We start from the raw sequence: 19770 nt of genomic DNA, 5'->3' as shown, positions 1-19770 counted from the left end.
AAATCAATGCCCGCTAGAACTCGGGCCTGGTTTCTTCCGAGTACACTCTCCCCAGCAACATGAGCTGAAGACGGTCCATGTGGGCAAACGGGCAGGAGTGAGGAACCCATCCCATCCCTCAGCCCAGCGCCCAGAGACCGCTGCAGAGCTGCCACCGCAGCCAGGTTTCTGCTTATTCCACCCACCAAAGAAAATTAAGTGGAGTCATTCTGTGACGATTTACAAGGATCCAAGATGAGTGTGTAGCCAGCCATACCACAGGCAGCCCTAGTCCTCCAGGCAGGCATTTTACTCTAATAGGAGGAATACGTTTTCAAATAACTTAAAATTATATGTGAAAATAAAACAGAGACTCCTTCAAACAGACTCCATGGAGACACCACCTCCCTCTGTGGATCTCCTCCACTTGCAAGGTTGAGCATTTGGGCCAGAGTTTCCCATGTGTGACAGTCTTCCCTTTCCACACAAAGCAGAAGGGAACAGGTGTGCAGTCTTAAAACAGGCGTAAGCTAGATGTCACACAAGAACACGCCACCAAGAACACGACGGTTAAGGAGCCGCCTTGCTGAGAGCACCCCAGGGGACAGGCCGAGGACGGATGGGGATGAACGGCCTAGCGACAGTGCCACGCGAGTACTGTGCATCGCTGGGGTGCTGTGAGCACCGCGTGCTTCATTTCACTGAGACCTCACCACTCCCCTACTGTCATGGCATCCAATTTTTAATAAAATGAGGAACTTGAGACAGATTATGTAAGTTGTCTGTGGTCAAAAAGCTGATGAGAAACGCTGGGGCAAGATTTAGATGCTTGTCCATTTGGCTTTGACCTGCTGCACTCCACAGAACGCTGGTGGTGACCGTGATTCTGCTCCATGTGTTCACTGATTCACACAGCCCTTCCGACACCTCGCTGGGTGGGAACTGTGCTGAAGACACGGTTGTGGGGGAAGTCCCACAAACACAGTAACTTGTCATCTGATAGTAGGTTCAGATTTTTGGCTCTAAACAGGAGAGAGAGCACCCACTGGGTGGCATCTGGGAGGTTATCGTGGACACACTTTGGTTGTCATTTTGATGAGGAGGCCCACCAAAATTTGGTGGGAGGGGCAGGCCCTGGGGGAAGTGTGACGAGACCGTGGTCCGTGGGAGAGTCTTGCACAACGAAGATTTGCCTCCTGCCTGCAAGATTTTCACTGAAGTGGAAAACTAAGCGTTGGGCCCGTCTGCCAGATAGTAAGCATTTTTCACACGATCTAAATATAAAACGGATTCTCTAGAATGCCACCACCATATAAATTGACAGCTACTTATCTTTTGTTTTGTTCAGCATCTTTACTACGAATTACTTAATGTTTCCAAAAGAAAAGAGCACACTAGGATTCTACCTATAGACTCGGGCATATAACTACTTATCTCTGTCCAAAGATTTTTATATTAAAATATGTAATATTTTATTATTTCTTTTCATTTACTCTAGATACAAGGTGATTCTGATGTGATTCTGATTGTTATGATTTTCATTTCAAGGTAGGAGTAATATTAAATATTTTTTGTAACGACACAGTTAATAGAAACTGAAAAATACACAAGCTTCCGTACTTTTGTCACTTGGCTAAATTATTTCTGACGTTTTGATGTTTTGCCACCAAGTCACTTTTATGAATATGTATTTAAATATTAAGTTGGGATAAACAGACTAATGAGTGCCAAGTTTTGCTAATCATAAAATTTGGGGGAATTTATTAAAAATACAGCTCTGTCAGTCCATTCTTTTAAGAAGTACAAGGAAGAGACCGGGGATCTGTTTAAGCACCAGAGACTGAGGTGTGGGCACCCCAGGCTGCGGCGCACTGCACCGGCTTTTCTTCTTTAATGATGTTGTGAACACGCTCTTCTCCCGTCACGTGCTCACAATTACGTCAACACTTAGAACACGTCTTCCACGTGGCACTCACTCAGCAAATGTTTGTGAAGTGAGTCATATCTCTCTAAAATGCTGTCTCAGCGAGAGCGTAAGCTGATCGTGCAGTTCTGCTGTAATTTACATACAAGAATACTTCAAAAGATCGTGGAAATGGAATTAAGTGGTGCAAAAAGTTCTGAAATCCATGCATAGGTTTTTTTTTTACAGGCAGAGTTAGACAGTGAAAGAGAGAGAGAGACAGAGAGACAGAGAGTTATAGACAGTGAGAGAGACAGAGAGAAAGGTCTTCCTTCTGTTGGTTCAACCCCCAAATGGCCACCGCGCTGTGCCGATCCGAAGCCAGGAGCCAGGTGCTTCCTCCTGGTCTCCCATGCAGGTGCAGGGCCCAAGCACTTGGGCCATCCTCCACTGCCCTCTTGTGGCACAGCAGAGAGCTGGACTGGAAGAGGAGCAACCGGGACAGAATTCGGCGCCCCAAAGGGGACTAGAACCCGGGGTGCTGGCGTTGCAGGTGGAGGATTAGCCAAGTGAGCCCCGGCGCCAGCCATGCAGTTTTTTTCACAATATGCATTTTCTGTTAAGTTTCTTAAGACCCTTTATAATTAATATCAAAAATTTTTGCACTAAAACAGACTTATCTTCAAATTTCATTTTCCATGAACTTTTTGAGGTACTCATATTTATTTCCCACTTCCAGGACTATCATTATTTTCTATTGTAAATAACAATGGATGAAACCTCCTGAACACCTATCTTTGTCTATTTCTGTGATTTTCTTTGTACAGACTCCTAGAATGAGGTAGCTGCAAAGACCCAGCAGTGGGAGGCTACTGGCACACCCCATCTTCCTGACTCAGGGCCCTTGGGACTTCTGCCAGCAGGGCACAAGGCAATGCAAGGTGGTAACACACTTGCTAAGCTCTGACAGGACAGTTAGAATGCCTGGGTGCTTCAATTGGCGCTTCTTTGCTTATTAATGAGGGCAAACACTTCCTTCACATCTAATTGTCACCTCTATTTATTCTTCCACGAGTCTCCTGTCCACAGTCTTTATGTATTTTTCAATAGGGAGTATTTGCCTCTTTCTTATATATATAAGGTTCTTAAAAATTAACCTATATATTAACCTATATATATATAGGTTAATCATAGTTGTCAATATCTAATGCTTTTTCTTGGTACTTAATCATCTCATTTTGTTTTCTTCCATGAAATTTAAAAAAATTTACATAAATTTACTTTTTTATAGTTATTTTATTCTGATTAATTTGTAAAATATTTTTTATATTTATATTTTTAAAATTCATTTAGTGACATAAAAATATTTTTGGTGAGATTAATTATATTTGTTAGTTATCCTGACCAGCGGTTTTCCAAATGCTAGCGGACAGACCAGATCCATTAGAATCATTTAGGATCTGTGTTTGAAATAGCTCAAGAGTTGCAAATCCAAAATCTTTGTGCCCAAAATCTGAACTTTCCTCAAGTTGTCCAGGTGACTTTAGTTGCACAGTGCATAGCTCCAGCTTAGACCCAAGCTGCTAAGAATACAAGCTTGCCCCCTGGTGTTCACTCAAAAAAAGGTGGCAGGTACACAATTTTTAAAAGTCCCAGAAACAGTGTCAACGACAAATGGCACACGCCTTGTACTGGATGTTAATTCACAGGATTCTAGTACGCGAGGACAGGAAGGGGCCTTCGAGGGGCTGCGGTGTGTTTCCCCGTGTCCCCCCACCACCCCGCTCAGAGACGCCCTGAGACCTCCAAGCATGTACACGGCTGGGCCGGAAGCACATGTGACTTCCCCCAAATAACCTTCCACCCTCTAGTCCTAAGGGGTATCAATGCATTTATAACAACGCCTGGTGCCACGTTAGCTTTCTTCAATGAGCTGGAGTACGGAAAAGAGAAACAAGTGAGACTGGGAAAGGAGGCACGACTGAGTAGCTCTCTCCTTTGTCCAGGTGGTGTGAACACACATGACAACGGTAAAATCATATGTAAGCACACATGACAACGGTAAGATGAGGCGGCAGCGCGACGGTGTGGAGCCGTGGGCCCCACGGGTACGAGACTTCACACGTCTGTGATGAAGGGAAGAAGACAGGCACTTGTTCTCCCACATCACCACGGTCTGAGATTAATGATACAGTTCTGCAGATGCCGAAGAAAATGTCACACGCTCGACTGATGAAAGCAAGAGTAAACACTGAAAATGAGTTTTTAATTTACTTGCGAAGCATAAGAGCCGAAATGGTGCTGTTTACTATCCACTTTAGTCTACTGTAGCAAAGCCAGCACCAGGCAAGGCATACACAGGCCCACGTGACCCCATTTGAACGTACTCACGGAAGCCTGCTGTTCAGAGCCAGAGTCATACAGTCATGCCAACGCTGTGCCAACAGCGTAACCACATGCGGTGTCTCTCAACACTGAAGCGCGTCGCACATGCAGTGCCAACCCCCCTGGTGGCTCCTAGGCCTGGAAAGGCAGTGTCAGGGGACGCACACGCAGGGGCTGAGTGGATCAAGGCCACAGAACCACGTCTGGGAAATACAAAGTGCCTTGAAGATCTCAATTTTCAGAAACAAGAAATGACAGTTGGAATCCTGACTATTGCTGTACAGCTTCAAAAGCTTCTTTGAAAATATGATTTTTTAACCAGTTTAGGGTAAGACACACCTTTACATTATGCTTATGGAATTCAAAAATTCCTTGAAAATATTAGATCCAGAACAACAAATGGACTTTATAATCCAAAGAAACGTCATTCTGATGGATTATTTTATCCTTTCACGTATATATAATAGAGCAGTACCATCTCTACTACCAGTTAATGAAGCACATCAGAAGACCAACATGTTACCAGGACTCCAGCCTAGCACAGGATTTACCTTTAACAAAACAAACACCACACAAGAAAACCCTGCTACTGTCCTGTCAGGCCTAGGCCTTAATATCCTTATTCTGAAAGTCATCAATGCAATTCTTTTTACCCTTTGGAAAGGAGTAGCTGGCACAAAGCTATGAACTTTGTTTCAATCACATTACCTTTGGAAATTGAAGCGTGGATTTTAAAACCTAGTGTCTCTTCCAACTGGTTGTAGTCAGATTCCACAGAGGATGCATGGAGCGTTTCTACCAAGAAAGGCATTCTTCCCTGTGCCTGGTCGTAGAAGACCGTGTGGTTCCAGGTGTACGGAACACTGACACCGTCGATGGAGAACAGCCGGGTGGAGTGGGCGTACAGCTGCCCGGGGCCCGTCTGAATGTAGTCCTCCATGTAATCCTAGGAAGGACAGCGTGCATTTGAAGATCAACATGGCTCATGCTAGCTTTTTTCCCCTCCTAAGTGCACTAGGAGATGCAGAATGAGAAAAAAGGCCTTAGGAGATAAAAACATACAGTTCTACATAAAATTTAATTGTACAGTGATGTTCAGGAATTAACTTGACCTCTGCACCTTTGCCCTGTGACCGCATTAGCTTCAGAATTCTACTTTCATAAATCATAGTTTAAGAAACGACTCAAAGCTGGCGGTCAAGAATAAAGAAATACGTGGAAGGATGACTGTTATCATTGTTTCCTGAAGCACTCCTGTGGATGGCATTCAAAAAACACTGTGCAGGAATCACTACTCTTTTTGAAGAAAATTAAACAAATGGTTTTAATCACAGCAGAGGTCCTGGTCTTGACGGGCTCAGTAGTAAAGCTGCTGGGACCTGGTCCTGAATATTTGCAACAAAGTCCAGAAAATCGTTTGTAGCCGAGATTTATTCTCCAACACAAATACGGGAAAATGCACAGGTTCTCTGTGCAGTTTCCATGGATTTTTGACTTACACTCTTACCATTACTCTAACAAACATGAAGGAGGGTATCCTGGCTTCTACCTTAATGTTGATGTCCACAGGCGACGGAAGCTGCAGAACGTAGCCACTCACAACAATGTCCACCAGCAAAGCACCGTCGGGATCCAAGCCCCGGGCAACGTGAGTCATTCGCAAGATTTCTCCTGGGGATTACAACGCATTCATTTGAACAGGAAAAATGCGGTTTCTGAAAGCACAGGGCAGATTTCCCTTGCAGTTCCACTGCTGCTGCAGCTCATAATCGCATACAAATAGACAAGAGAATTAAATCAGCATTTTGCCTGAGTTGAAGAGTTAGGCTTATTGAACTGTTCCTTCTAAAGTTTCTTTTTGTGAGGCACAAACATAGCATATGACTATGTGAAGGATTCCATACTTTAACCCCCCGCACCAGGTTCTGGAGAGAGAACAGGATTGCCTGTGAGAAGGGACAGCTTGCATCAGGTTGATGGGGAGGAGCCTTGATTCTGGGGCAAGGCTTTGTTCTTTCTGATGCTTCAGAAATTGTGAAAGGCACTAATCATCAACAAATGCAAATCGCCTCATTTTTTGTCTTTTTTTTGGGGGGGTCAAAAAAGACAAAAGATAGCAAGTGGTGAAGATGTGGAGAAAAGGGAACCCTTGCACACCGTTGGTGGTGAGAATGTACATTAGTAGAGTCATGGTGGAAAACAGCATGAAGGTTCCTTAAAAAACTAAGAAGAGAACTACAGTATGATCCAGCAGCCCAATCCCGGTTAGAACCACCATGGGACCCAGCAGCGCCACTCCCGGTTAGAACCACCATGGGACCCAACAGCCCCACTCCCGGTTAGAACCACTGTAGGCCCCAGCAGCCCCACTCCCGGTTAGAACCACCGTGGGACCCAGCAGCCCAATCCCAGTTAGAACCACCATAGACCCCAGCAGCACCACTCCTGGTTAGAACCACCGTGGGCCCCAGCAGCCCCACTCCCGGTTAGAACCACCGTGGGCCCCAGCAGCCCACTCCCGGTTAGAACCACCGTGGGACCCAGCAGCCCACTCCCAGTGAGAAAACATCCACGGGGAATGCAATCCATCTGTTGAAGAGCCATCTACACTTCCAGGTGTACTGAAGCACTACACACAATAGCCAGGAGCCAGAAACAACACAGTTTTCATCAACTGATGAATGGACTAAGAAACTGTGGTGTATACACACTGTGGAATACTACCTAGCTGTAAACAGGATGAAATCTTGTCATCTGCCACAACATGGATGGAACTGGAGATCATTCTGTTAGTGAAACAGGCCAAGCACAAAGACAGATAACACAGGATCTCACTCAGACAAATCTAAAAACTACAGGACCCCACAGAAGTGAAACATATAACGGTGGTGACCAGAGGCTGGGGAGCAATGTGGAGATGGATGGATTGGGAAAAGTTGACTGACAGGTGCTAGGTTATAGCTAGACAGGAGTAAGAAGCTCTGGAGGTCTATGCACACAAGTGACTACAGACGTTCACGTACTTTCTCTATGTAAACCAGAAGATGAGACTTGATGTGTTCACTATAAAAAGTGGTAAGTGCTGAGAGATAAATATATTTACCCTGATTGGACATTATATAATGTGTACATATGATGAAACGTCTTTTTTTTTTTTTTTTTTGGACAGGCAGAGTGCACAGTGAGAGAGAGAGACAGAGAGGAAGGTCTTCCTTTGCCGTTGGTTCAACCCCCAATGGCTGCTGAGGCCGGCACACCGCACTGATCCGAAACCAGGAGCCAGGTGCTTCTCCTGGTCTCCCACGCGAGTGCAGGGCCCAAGTACTTGGGCCATCCTTCACTGCACTCCCAGGCCACAGCAGAGAGCTGGCCTGGAAGAGGGGCAACCAGGACAGAATCTGGCACCCCGACCGGGACTAGAACCCTGGGTGCCAGCACCGCAGGTGGAGGATTAGCCTAGTGAGCCGTGACACCGGCAATGTGATGAAACATCACAAATACCCCATAGATATTTGTCTGTTAAAGTTTTCGAAATAAAATTTTAAAAAAATCTTAAATAGTAAAAGGGCTACAGCAAGTACAGCAAGTAGGCCAAGGAAAGACCCTCTGAGAGCACATGGCCTTCTATAGTCCTCATTCATGGCAGTTATGTTTGCAGATAACAAGAAACTCCTTTTATATTGTTTGAGATAAGACCATGTCAAAAACTATATGGGAACAAATAACATGTTTATCTTAACTTCCAAGCTTTGTTAACAATCTTCCTTTTCTTTTTTATAAAAAATAGTAGCAAGATATGCCGTTCAGCTGACACTAACCAGTTGCAAATTCCACTTGAGTTTCTCTTTTGAAGACTGCGTTGGTAAGGGTAAAGCCGTTGATGGCTTCTCCTATTTCCTTTGCTGTTGTCCAATAAATGGGATTTAGAATAGAAGCTATCTTTCTCATTGCTGGACCTAGAAAAAAACCAGTAATATGACAAAGGAAAACACAGCTTATTGTTCTTGTCTTCATGGTACTTTATTCACAACATGAGTCCTAAGCACAAAATACACACTAGTGTTCACAGGTCCTATGTGCTTATCATCAGGAAGAGCCAAGGACTACTACACTGATGATTCAGGAGTAGCATCCTCTAGGAACTTTACGTAAATGGAAATAGGATAAAAGATAACATTTTTTACTGTTCTTGTTTTTAATTTCAAGATTTAACAATTTTTAGCATTTTGCCATATTCACTTCGTGTGTATTAACCTAGATATCCACCAACTGATAACTAAAGAAAATGTGGCATATATACATGGTAGAAAAATACATTTTTAAAAAAAGAGGCTGCATGAGCAACTTTTGTAAGCAGACTTACCCAGACTGCGAGGCACATTGGTGATTTTGGCATGTATGACTTTAGTATTGGAGTGAGGGCTATCTGTTACTGTGGCATTAAGGAAAGCAATTCCAAATTCAACATCATTAATACTCCCAATGACACTTCCTCTGGCTCGTGGGGGCCCACCTGTTAGGGCAAGGAAGCAATTCCATCAATATTACATGGTTTTAGAGATGCTGCAAATCTCTTCTCAAACATCAAAAAGGGCAGATCCATCTGAATTTACAAGTGAAATAAACAAGCTTTTAAAACATTCTACTTTCATAGAACACCCATCACCCTCATAAATTTAGAATCTTTCCAATCGATACACAACATTCTACTATTTCATTAGCCAAAGAACACACTCAGTATCCAGTCCCAAGACCAAAATAAAGTGTCTGCTGACGGCAAGGACATGATACAATGGAGCTCACTGAGCACGTCCCCCCAACAGCAAACACCGAGCAAGTCCAAACTCTTCCGACTCTATCACCCGTCCTAGAAGGGACTTTACGTAGCCAGAGGCGGTAGATTAGGAAAACACAGTTCCGGGAAACCCAGCGACTTTGCCACCATCACACAGTTAGAAGGTGGAATAAGGATCTGAAAAGCCTTTGGCTTGAATCTAAACCAATGTTCTTCTTTTTTATTTTAATTGACAGAAAGTTGCATATAACTATATAACCTATGTATAACATGTTGTTCTGAATTAGGTATATACTGTGAATCAACATTAATTACCTCATGTACTTTTTTTTTCTTTAAGAAACTCTTTATTTAATGAGTACAAACTTTCTAAATACAACTTTAAGGATATAGTGATTCTTCCCACCATACCCGCCCTCTCACTCTCCTCCTCCCTCTCCCATTCCCAGTTCCATTCTCCATTAAGATTCATTTTTGATTAACTTTATACACAGAAGACCAAATCTATACTAAGATGACAACAGTTTACATACAAGAAATATAAAAAATTGTTTAAGAACAAGTTTTACAGTTAATTCTCTTAGTACAAATCATTGAGGACAGAGGTCCTGCATGGGGAGGAAGCGCACAGTGATTCTTGTTGTTAATTTAACAATTAACACTCTTGGGGCCAGCACTGTGGCGCAGTGGGTTAAAGCTCTGGCCTGCAGTGCCAGCATCCCATATGGGCACCAGTTCTAGTCCCGGCTAGTCCGGCTGACCTCTTCTGAAACAGCTCTCTGCTATGGCCTGGGAAAGCGGTAGTAGATGGCCCAAGTCCTTGGGCCCTGAACCCACATGGGAGACCCAGAGGAAGCTCTGGCTTTGGATTGGCACAGCTCCAGCTGTTGTGGCCATCTGGGGAGTGAACCAGTGGATGGAAGACCTCTCTTTCCATCTCTACCCGTCTCTGTAACTCTGTCTTTCAAATAAATAAAATAAATCTTCAAAAAATAAAAACACTTAACACTCTTGTAGATGATGTCAGTGATCACCCAAGGTTCTTGACCTGAGCTGTCAAGGCAATGGAAGCCTTTTGAGTCCACAGTCTCCATCAGTATTTAGACAAGGCCATAAGCAAGGAGGAAGTTCTCTCATCCCTTCAGAGAAAAGTACATCCTTCTTGATGGCCCCTTTCTTTCCACTGGGATCTCACTCATAGAGATCCTGCATGTAGGACTTTTTTTTTTTTTTTTTTTTTTTGCCACAGTGTCTTGGCTTTCCATGTTTGAAATGCTCTCATGGGCTTTTTAGCCAGATTGGGCTGCCTTAAGGGCTGATTCTGAGGTCAGAGTGCTATTTAGAGCAAATGTCATTCTATGAGTCTGCTGTGTGAACTGCTTCCTAGGTTGGAACATTCTCTCCTTTTAACTGTATCTACTGTTATTACCAGACACTTGATCTTATTTATATGATCATTTTAACACTTAATTATATCTATATGATCAATTTAATATGATCACTTAACACTTAAGATGGCATTATTACCACCCAGCTTAATGGGATTTGGAGTCCCATGGCAAGTTTTTAGCTGTACCCTTAGAAGTAAGTCCAAAGGAATGTATGCAGAACTATATAGCTTTACAGTTATAAACTTTCTCCTCCTTCTCTTATTCCCACTCTTATTTTTTACTGGGATCTATTATCAATTGACTTTACATACATATGATTAATTGTATGCTAGGTAAAGAGTTCAACCAATGGTATTAAGTAGGAAAACAACAAAAACTGTTCCTCAACAGTGAAGGCAAGTGTTGTTCAAGTTACTGCTTCTCAAAGTGTCAATTTCACTTCTACAGGTTTCCTTGTAGGTGTCCTGTTATCATAGAACAGTGACAACATGTGGTATTTGTCCCTTTGGGACTGGCTTATTTAACTAAGTATGATGTTTTCCAGATCCTTCCATTTGTTGCAAATGACCGGACTGCATTTTTTTTTTTTACCACTTTGTAGTATTCCATAGAGTATACCTCTCATAATTTCTTTACCCAGTCTTCAGTTGATGGGCATTTAGGTTGATTCCATGTCTTCGCTATTGTGAATTGAGCTGAAGTAAACATGGGAGTGCAGATAACTCTTTCATTTGCTGATTTCACTTCCCTTGGGTAAATTCCCAAGAGTGGGATGGCTGGGTCATGTGGTAGGTCTATATTCACACTTCTGAGGTATCTCCAAACTGTTTTCCATAGTGGTTTACTAGTTTACATTACCAACAGTGGGTTAGGGCACCTTTCCCCCCACATCCTCACCAGCATTTGTTGTTTGTTGATTTCTGTATGAAAGCTATTCTAACTGGGGTTATTTGATTTGCATTTCCCTGATGGCTATGTACTTTTTTTTTTTTTTTTGTAGTGAGAACATTTAAAAGCTACTCTGCTAGCAAATTTCTTTTTTTAAAGATAAATTTTTATTTATTTGAAGGTCAGAGTTATGGAGAGAGGGCGAGAGACAGAGAGAGAGACAAAGTTTTGCTATCTACTGGCTCACTCCCCTGATGACCACCAGGGCTGCGCTAGGCCAAATTCAGAAGCCAGAAGATTCATCCAGGTCTCCTAGTGGGTGGCAGGGGTCCAAACACTTGGGTCATCTTCCACTGCTTTTCCCGGCCATTAGTAGGGAGCTGAACTGGAAGAGCAGCAGCCAGGGACTTGAACTGGTGCCAATCTGGGATGCTGGTGTTATAGGTGGTGGCTTTGCCTGCTATGCCACATCACTGACCCCTCAGCAGTTTTCAAGAATACAATACATATTGGGGAGTGCAGAAAAGCTGACCCCCAGGGGCTGGGTGAGGGAAAGAAGCGGGGGGAAGGGTTGGCCAAAGGTTCTGCCATTTCAGTAGGGCAGCAGAATAGGTCAAGAGGGCCACGGAGCCTGGTGGCCAGAGTTAACCACGAGGCCCAGGTTCTTCCATCTGCTGCTTCCCTCAGCACGCAGAGGGGCAGGCGAGCTCTCACAACACAACAGTCCCAAGGAACAGCTGCTCGGGCTTGGGTTTCAGACTGAGAGCTTATAAGGTTTTCCTTATTAGATTGGAAAATGCTTGACTTGAGAAAAATTAAAGCAGGATATCATTTTTTTTCTAAAGATTTTTATTTATTTATTTGACAGGTAGAGTTACAGACAGTGAGAGAGAGGGAGACAGAGAGAAAGATCTTCCTTCTGTTGGTTCACTCTCCAAATACCCGCAACGGCTGGCACCGTGCCGATCCGAAGCCAAGAGCCAGGTGCTTCCTCCTGGTCTCCCACGTGGGTGCAAGCGCCCAAGCACATGGGCCATCCTCCACTGCTATCTCAGGCCACAGCAGAGAGCTGGACTGGAAGAGGAGCAGCCGGGACTAGAACTGGTGCCCATATGGAATGCCAACACCGCAGGCAGAGGATTAACCTGGTGTGCCACAGCGCTGGCCTCGGGATATCATATTTTGATAGTACACTAAGATTCAGACCAATATAATCTGGCTGTAAAACAATTATACATTTAAAAAAATGATCTTTGCAGTAATTTTAGGCCTTCTGTGCATTGTTCAACAAAATTATTGGTTACTAGCACAGAATGGGTAGTCAGTGAGTGTTTTTTTTTTTAAACAACTGAGTTTTTATTAAGAGCTATGGGTTATTTAAATATGTGCTTTTTTTTTTTTTTGACAGGCAGAGTGGACAGTGAGAGAGAGAGACAGAGAGAAAGGTCTTCCTTTGCCGTTGGTTCACCCTCCAATGGCCGCCGTGGCCGGCGCACTGCGCTGATCTGATGGCAGGAGCCAGGTGCTTTTCCTGGTCTCCCATGGGGTGCAGGGCCCAAGTACTTGGGCCATCCTCCACTGCACTCCCGGGCCACAGCAGAGAGCTGGCCTGGAAGAGGGGCCACCGGGACAGAATCCGGCACCCCGACCGGGACTAGAACCCGGTGTGCCGGCGCCGCAAGGCGGAAGATTAGCCTAGTGAGCCGCAGCGCCAGCCTTAATGAGTGTTTCTTAAAAAAATAATGTATATGCTTTGGCAAGAGATGGAAACATTGGGAAGAAGCTGATACTGAAGTTAATAAATATTCATTATCTGATGTCATGTAATTCAATTTGTTTTATGCAATCAGTTGATGTTATATGTCATCATGTACCATACACCAGAATACAGTTGTATTCAACCTGAGCAAAATCATAAAGTAGAATTCCCCCACTGTAATTCGCATGACTGCATCAGCGAGAGAAAACATTTTCTCCACACCGATCCAGCCTTCATGTTCTGGGCTACACTCGTTCTAGCACTGAGGGGAAAACAATCAGGGGACGGCATCTGAGTACTGCCTTCAGCACGCTTATGTCTGGACAGGGGTGAGATCCGAACCGGGATCCCACACAGCGTGAGGGTGGAACGTCCTCACGTACCGGGTATTTCCTGCACACTGAGATCTCAGAAGGAAGTAGAAAGAGTGGACATCTAAAGAAAGTTTAGGTCCTAAGAGAACCTGGCGGAGCAGACGGACTCGGGGCAGAGGCAACAGTGGTGGGGCTCCTTCTGCGGGCGGCCGGTGAGATGCTACATCTGAGAAGCCAAGAGGTGATGGGGAGCACGCAGCGAGATCCTGGACCTGGGGGCAAGCTGTGCTTCTTTTTCCCAGGCCTAAGCAGGGGGCACGAGAGGAGGGAGGGTGGCTACTTTATCGAAGTCTCTGGGTCACTGCTGACCGTCGGGAACCTGGCTCTTCAGTCTCATGGAGGAATTTGAGTACCGGTGCCTAACAGATGTCTCCTACTTCTGGCCACAAGGCCGGGACCCCCTGATGCCCTCTGCCAGACTCTGGAATCCAAACTGTCCTCCTGTCTGGACTTCCTGTTAGCACCAAAGGCCCTAATGGACCCGACACCAGAACCGGGCCTGTGCCGCGGGCGGGAGACGCGGAGTCCTCGGCAGCCCGCGGATCTGTTGAGCAGTTGGCCGGCAGGCACCTGCCCTCTCCGTTTTTGTGAGCCCTGCAGATCTTCCCACATGAATCTCCACTCTGTCACACAGGCCTGCTTGATGTTCAGGGATATTTTACTTCTAAAGCTACCTGCAAGCTTGGGCAAGTCCAACGGTATCTTGACACGTTAGCAACAGGAGACGCAGAAGTCCGTCCTGAGAGCAGGCCTTCAGTACCGCTGACCCCCAGGAAACTCTGAGGGCCGGCAGTGCTAGAATTCTGAGCTCCTTCACTCCAGCACACTTGGCCTCCCTCTATTCTTTCCTGACTCAGGTTCTCCACGTTCCCATGTGGGAATGAATGGCCTCCAGGGACACTGAGCTGCTGGCCTACCCCTCCGTTAGCCGGCAGTCTCAGGATCTTCCCCTTGTGGGCCCAGCCACAGCTGCCGGCTGCACAGAGTGCAGCCTTCTACAAGGAAGCCTGAGAGGAGACAGCAGAGGCTGAAACCCAGATGCACGTGGTGGACTACAGCCCACCTCTTTCCTCTTTCTCCTCCCAGAGTGTGTGCTGTGGTGCCATCCCTGGGCTCGAGTGGCACTGGTGCCCTATTTCCAGAAAGGCTCTGTACGCCGTGCAGTGGTCCTGCCAAGCGCAAGTCAGGTGCTTACCTGGACACGCCTGCACATTGCATCGGGACACCTGAGTGGTGTCCCCAGCGCAGGGATGGCCACCTTTGTTTGGTGTTGGACTGTCGCAGAGCCGCCTGCGAGTCTTCTCGCCTCCTCCGCAAGAGGCAGAACACGGGCTCCAGCTGTGCCAGTTTCCCCAGCTTCCGTCCACTGTGAACCAGAACGGAAGGAATGGTCAACACAGAGAACTGGCTTTAGAATCACCACCCACGTGCCGACAAGGCTTTCGCTGCAAGGCCTGAGCCAGTGGGGCTGCTGCAGTAAGCACTATGTGACACGCTCCGGGCCTTCCATGTCAGAACGCAGAACTCACCAGGACACACGTCAGCACTGCACCTCTGCACCTGGGAGTCCGGGCCCCCACAAGCTCGTCCCCCGTGGGAAGGACGCGGGTTGTCGCACGTGCGGTACCGCCGCATCTGCCCTCCGTTGCACGTTCGGCTGCACGCTCCCCAGCCACTCCAAGGGCTCCAGTTACCGTGGGCTACAACACAGAATCACCCACCATCAAAACACAGCTCTGAACAGTGACACTCATCCAAAAAGTCCGGGAAAACCTCTCCTCGGGAATGAACAGAAACATACAAATCTGTAAACCGGCAGCTTCCCCGGCACTGGCTCTGTAGCTGTCTGACTAGAAGATGGGAGTATATCCCAGTGACTGTGAGTCCACTTCACATGCACTTACTGAGCCCGGGGACAGTGAAACAGCGCCTCTGCCCGTGACAGGCCGATGCTGGCACGTGCAGGGTCAGGGTCTAGAATCTTGCCTGGTAACTGCATTGAGGCGGGGCGCCTCCCGCTTGCCTCCACAAAGAAAACAAGCGTTGAGCAGAGTTAGTGTGTAGGGCACTTTCGCCCTCTCACAGTCGATCCCATACAGAGCAAGTGAACGAGGACACGCCCTTGCCCCTGTCAATCAGGGACACTGACGGAGTGAGAGGGAACCAGCAGCAGCCACGTGACACGTTGACATCCTAAACCAGAGGCTGAAGGACCAAGTTACAGAAGGTTACACCTGCAAAGACCCCGGGGAGAGCGTGATGCCGACTCCCTGTTTCCGACACTCACTGGGACAAGGGTCGGTATTGCAGAAATCACTCTGGACATCACTCCCATCACATCGGCTTCCTCCATACTGGGGGGCAGGGTCAGTGCAGTCCCTTCTCCTCTGTCTGGCACCTCCACCACAGGACACGGTACAGGCACTCCAACTGGCCCACGTTGTCCACTTGCCATCAACTGGATTAAGGAGAAAACACACGGGCTTCGTTGCTACCTAAAAGTGACCAGATTACAATCTGGGCGGTGCTCGGCTGAGGGATGCTCTCCTGGGCACCGTCAGAATGAAACAAATGTTCAGTGACACACCAGCTAAATAAGGGGTACTGAAGTACGGTCGGTTAATTTCTCTCACCTGGACAGTGTCTTTCATTGCAAATCTGCATCTGTGTTTCTGCTCCGTCACAGTAGGAGCCACCAAAGGCTGGTGGGGGGTTACTGCAAAGCCTTGCTCTTGTCTGGGTGCCTTTCCCACAACTCGTGCTGCAGGCACCCCAAGGCTGCCAAGTGCTCCAGGCTCCATGAACTAAACACCCCAAGAGACAAGGTTTCAAGTCAGAGTCATGTTTGTTTGAAGACCAAATTTATACAAATAAATTAACTCAGCAATGAGTTAATTAGCTCACAATCTAAAATAATTGAAATTGAACCAAAGGAAGCATAACAAATGATGTTCTTCCTTTCTCCTCTGGTTAGTTTTTCAGAGGAATCTGTGTCTAGGGAATTTCAGAAGGCCTACCCGATGCCAAAATAAATGCTTAAAATTATCCAAAGGGGCCATTTGATTAAAATTAAATTTACTCAAACTACCCTCTGTAAATACAATCTGTATCTGTGCTCTGTCGTGCGGGAAAGTGGGGGGTCTCGGGAGCACAGGAGTACAGCTGTGCACAGACCCACGTGTGGCTAGGATAACGCCAGTACTTCCACAGTGATAACCTGGACCCCAGACTGCGAGACTCCATCCTGAAGTGAATTCAGCTGCATACTACACATGTACTCGGTTCTTTCAACAACATGATAATTTGCAGAGTTGAAACTTTGAAAAACTTCTCCATTACATAATGTTCTGAATAACATACTTCACCTGCTTCCTAAACAACAGAAAAAAACGACCAGCGGTTTCCAAGGAGTGATATTAAGGCTTTCCTCTGGTTAGGAACACATTACGCCACTTACCACAAGGCTGGAACAACCTCAGTTTCCTACCAGGTGCCTGGGCTGAGAATCAACATTATGCTTTTCCTACGCAAAGGTCAGTTTCAGGTCAATTTTTGTTTTACAATAAACCCTTGAGATATGAGGCTCATCAAGTGTATCTGTTTGGCCTCCTCATTTAACCATGACGGGAATTAAAGTAGAGGCAGTAGGTCTGGGTCTAAATACTCTCAGCTTAACCTACAGGACACCAAAGCGTCAACCTGGAAACCAAGTCATGAACCTACACACTTTCTGTTTTGTTTAGACTACGTTACTTGAAACGTATCTTGCATTTTTCTTTACAGAAACAAACTTTGCATTTTCTTATTTAGAACAGATCTTCTATTTTCTTATCAAAAATCAGTCCATGCACTCTGTAGACACAAGGAACACAGTTGCACAAATCTACTGTAGCCAATGAGAACTTGCTAGGAAAGCATACTTGACTAAACCTGAGAGGAATATAGCAGCTATCACTAAAAATGACTTCTATATTAATTCAGATTATGAGTGGGAATAGTTCTCATTTATCACTATGTGGTTTCAAAATGTCTGCAGTTCCCATTATGTTAACACATCCTACTTGCAGGGGTACTGTTTGACAAAAGCCCAAACCTCTGACAACACAAAGTTCTATGAAAAATGCAATTTTTTTTGGACAACTACAACTGGGCAACATTTATGCACTCAAGATCTGATTAGTTTCTACTTTATATAAGTAGGGGTTTCCATTTGAAGATCTCTTTGCTTTTTATTGTTAATCAATGCAAAAAAAACTTAACCAGAACTGAACTTTATGACATAAAATATAGTTAAAATGTTTCTTTTATATGAACTGGATAAGAAGAAAAAAGGAAGAATGACAATATAAACCAGAGAAGGCATTAAAAAAATCACAGTATCGAGATGATTCAAAGTCAAACCCAAACTAACCAAATACCACCACCACCTCCACCATCAAAACACAACCATGGAGGTATTAATATACAAGAAAAATAAAGAGTATGGGAAAAGGTGAATTTGCTGCTACTCCAGGGTGCAGTTGTGACTTTGTAAGAGCAGGAGAGTCTGGGGCTAGGAACAGGCACCCCAGGTCTGAAGGCCTGCTCTGCTCCTCCTGGCTGTGCGACTGTGGACATGTGACTTGGCTTCTGTGTGCAGTTCCATCATCTGCCATGCTGTGGATAATAAAAGAACTTATCCGTTACTAGGGGTGGGGAGAGGAATAATGAGTTTATGGATGGAAGTGCTTACAATAGCACAGAACACAGTAAATCCTGTGTGTCAGCTAAGAGCTTTAATGAGCGTCAAAGTTCTCAACCGTTTTCAGAACGATGCATGACAAATGCCTATTTTTAAGTGATCTGTAACAACACGTGTGTTTTTAATGACAATGATTCTGAAAGGTAGAATGGCTACCTCACACGTGACCCTGGATTGGATGCTGGGATGAGAAATCAAGCAATAAAGGATATTACTGGAACAATGGGCAAAACTGGAATATGGACTGTGGATTGGATAACGAGGTTAGACAACAGTATTGTATCAATGCAAATTTCCACATTTTGATAATTATACTGTGCTTATGACACAGAATGTGCTTTTTTAAGGAAATACACACAACTGGTGAATCTAGGTAAAGGTAAGTCCTTTGTACTGTTCTTGTAGTTTTTCTTCAAGTTCAACATTACTAAAAGTAAGTTTGTACTAAAAGGAGTTTCGGGGGCCGGCGTTGTGGTGCAGTGGGTTAAAGCTCTGGCCTGAAGCGCCGGCATCTGTTATGGGCACCAGTTCTAGTCCCGGCTGCTTCTCTTCTGATCCCGCTCTCTGCTATGGCTTAGGATAGCAGTAGAAGATGGCCCAAGTCCTTGGGCCCCTGACACACATGGGAGACCCGGAGGAAGCTCTTGGCTCCTGGCTTCAGATCGGCACAGCTCCGGCCGTTGTGGCCATGTGGGGAGTAACCCAGTGGATGGAAGACCTCTCTGTCTCTACCTCTCTCTATAACTCTTTCAAATAAATAAATATTTAAAAAATAAAAATAAAAAAGGACCGTTTCCCTGCCCCCTAAGATGCTTACATACCCGCAAGGTGATGAAGTCTGCCTTGGTGTATCTGCCTACATTGCAGGAATAAGCTGACAAAGGCTTAAGAAGCCCTCTTGAGGCCGGCGCTGTGGCTCAATAGGCTAATCCTCCGCCTGTGGTGCTGGCACCCCAGGTTCTAGTCCCGGTTGGGGCACCAGATTCTGTCCCGGTTGCCCCTCTTCCAGGCCAGCTCTCTGCTGTGGCCCGGGTGTGCAGTGGAGGATGGCCCAAGTGCTTGGGCCCTGCACCCCATGGGAGACCAGGAGAAGCACCTGGCTCCTGGCTTTGGATCAGCGTGGTGCGCCAGCTGCAGTGGCCATTGGAGGGTGAACCAACGGCAAAGGAGGACCTTTCTCTCTGTTATTCTCTCTCACTGTCCACTCTGTCAAAAAAAAAAAAAAAAAAAAAAAAAGCCCTCTTGGGGTCAGGGAGGAAACCAGGTGTTTTGGCGTCTTCTGACTTCTGTGGTACAAATATTCCCACTTGTGGCTCATGTCTGCCTACCCACGTGGCATCAGTGAACTCTCAGCTGGCAATAAATATGTGCTCTCATTGTCCAGCTCCACTATTACAAAATAATAATAACTAAATGCAACTGGTTTAGGAGCTTGGGGAACAGCCAAAGCCTCAAAAACAGTAAGTCAAGAGGACAGTGAGCAAAACTACATCCTACAGATAGTTACCCAGCATGGAGGGAAAAACTGGCTTTCACTTTAAGACATTTGCAAGTA

General features: G+C 45.6%; 1 protein-coding gene across 2 annotated transcripts in view; it reads right to left on the bottom strand.

Annotated features, from left to right (window-relative positions):
• Nucleotides 1-19770, bottom strand: part of HMCN1 (hemicentin 1) — a 469239-nt gene that overhangs the window by 25794 nt on the left and 423675 nt on the right. For both annotated transcript variants that reach the window (XM_051820384.3, XM_070055057.2), the window contains exons 90-97: nt 16108-16278; nt 15762-15932; nt 15004-15174; nt 14670-14840; nt 8631-8780; nt 8086-8223; nt 5817-5938; nt 4976-5213 (exon numbers count right to left, since the gene is read on the bottom strand). In XM_051820384.3, coding sequence (XP_051676344.3) covers nt 4976-5213; nt 5817-5938; nt 8086-8223; nt 8631-8780; nt 14670-14840; nt 15004-15174; nt 15762-15932; nt 16108-16278 — 1332 coding nt within the window. The remainder of the gene's footprint in view (nt 1-4975; nt 5214-5816; nt 5939-8085; nt 8224-8630; nt 8781-14669; nt 14841-15003; nt 15175-15761; nt 15933-16107; nt 16279-19770) is intronic.

The sequence above is a fragment of the Oryctolagus cuniculus genome, chromosome 13 (assembly GCF_051225735.1).
Source record: "Oryctolagus cuniculus isolate XC-2025 breed Fujian yellow rabbit chromosome 13, ASM5122573v1, whole genome shotgun sequence".
NCBI lineage: Eukaryota > Metazoa > Chordata > Mammalia > Lagomorpha > Leporidae > Oryctolagus > Oryctolagus cuniculus.
Note: the sequence above shows the minus strand (reverse complement) of the source record. Positions and strands in the feature narration are given on the sequence as shown.